The 1,699-nt window shown below is 58.6% G+C and overlaps 1 protein-coding gene across 1 annotated transcript in view; it reads right to left on the minus strand.

Annotated features, from left to right (window-relative positions):
- Nucleotides 1–1,417, minus strand: part of CDK20 (cyclin-dependent kinase 20) — a 2,939-nt gene extending 1,522 nt beyond the window's left edge. Inside the window, exons 1-3 of the mRNA XM_015565296.1 lie at nt 902–1,417; nt 530–651; nt 281–343 (exon numbers count right to left, since the gene is read on the minus strand). Coding sequence (XP_015420782.1) covers nt 281–343; nt 530–651; nt 902–1,198 — 482 coding nt within the window. The 5' untranslated portion in view covers nt 1,199–1,417. The remainder of the gene's footprint in view (nt 1–280; nt 344–529; nt 652–901) is intronic.
- Between the last annotated feature and the right edge of the window lie 282 nt (nt 1,418–1,699).

Genomic DNA, 1,699 nt, shown 5'->3' on the forward strand with positions numbered 1-1,699 from the left:
CCTCCTCCCCTGCACAGTAGCTAGACGCACCACACCCCAGGAAACTTCCCACTGGGACAAGCACTCCCATCCCCCACAACCCCCATCCAGCTCCAAAAAGTCCTGGAGAGGAACACTGGTCCCAAACTCCTCAGAGACACCCTCACTGGGGAAGAGAGCCCAAGGCAACCCAGAGCTCACAGCCCGAAAATACCCCTAAGTGGCTGAGAGACCCCAACGCCCAGGAGGAAAGGGTGACTCCTGGACCCACAGTCCCCCCTTGCCCAGCCCACAGTCTCACCACAGGTCGACCCCCTGGTCATACTGGCGGGCACCGTACAGGAGCTCGGGGGCTCGGTACCACCTGCAAGAGAAGGATGGGTGGTTACAGCCAAGTCACCAGTCTGACCGGAGGCTGCCCCAGAAGGTCACCCTGGTCCCCATGCCCGCCTCATGAGCAATGTCTGGAGAGGCCCAGAAGCCTCTTTTCCGAGGGGGGGGCATGGGGCCTGTCCATTGCTAGTCCTGCCTGGGAACCGGCCCTCCCTACCTGGTGGCCACCTGGTGCGTATAGAGGCGGCTGCCGTCTGGGGAAAAGACCCGGGCCAGGCCGAAGTCCGCTATCTTGAGCTGGCCCGAGGCACTGATGAGCAGGTTGGCTGGTTTCAGGTCCTGAGAGCACCAAAGGAGGCATCAGTTCTTCCAGGGCCCCAAGAGGACCTTGGGGGCTGGCAGGCTGAGCACCTGGGTCAGCCCAAGTCCCCACCCCCCACCGCCCACCCCCGCAGGACCACACCCCAGAGGGCTTACCCACAGGCCCCGCCCCCTCAGTCCCCCTCTCTGGTCTTGTCTTCTTCAAGGGCCGGTCCACCCCCAATCCAACGGGCCCTCAGGCCCCACCCCAGCCCCTGCTGGGACTGACCCGATGCACGATGTTGTTGGCGTGGCAGAAGGAGACACCTTTAAGGAGCATCTGCAGGTAGCTCTTGACCTGTGCCTGGGCAAGCGGCCTCTGGGTGTGGCGCACCACCTCCGCCAGATCTGACAGCATGAACTCGAAGGCCAGCACAAAGCCTGCCCCGTGCGGGAATACGGCCTTCAGCTGCACCACCTGCAGGCAGGGCATCCGGTCAGCCCCCAGACGCATAGGGCTCAGACTCTCTCTGGAACCCCCAGCCCTTGCCACAGCAGAGGACAAGGCAGACAGAGGAGGTGACATAAGATCTGAATGGGGACCAAGGAGCTGGGTGCCCTCTTGTTGTTCCTGTCTCCTGAGAGAAAACAGGCTCCCACTCTAACACTCCACGCACACTCAGGGAAAAGGAGGTCTAAGGCCACTTAGGGCAACGTCTGGTTCCCCCACCCAGCCCACAAACTGGAAAATCAACTCACACACACACACACACACACACACACACACACACGAAGTCAAGTCTCATCTGGTTTCCTCTAGGGCAGCGATTCTCAACCTGCAGGTTGCGACCCCTTTGGGGGTTGAACGACCCTTTCACAGGGGTCACCTAAGACCATCGGAAAACACATATATAACTACATATTGTTTTTGTGATTAATCACTATGCTTTAATTAAGTTCAATTTGTAACAATGAAATTGGAGGTCACCACAACATGAGGACCTGTATTAAAGGGTCGCGGCATTAGGAAGGTTGAGAACCACTGACTTAGACCAAAACATTGTACCGTAGCTGATGGATGACATTT

The sequence above is a fragment of the Myotis davidii genome, unplaced genomic scaffold (genome assembly GCF_000327345.1).
Source record: "Myotis davidii unplaced genomic scaffold, ASM32734v1 scaffold13160, whole genome shotgun sequence".
Lineage (NCBI taxonomy): Eukaryota > Metazoa > Chordata > Mammalia > Chiroptera > Vespertilionidae > Myotis > Myotis davidii.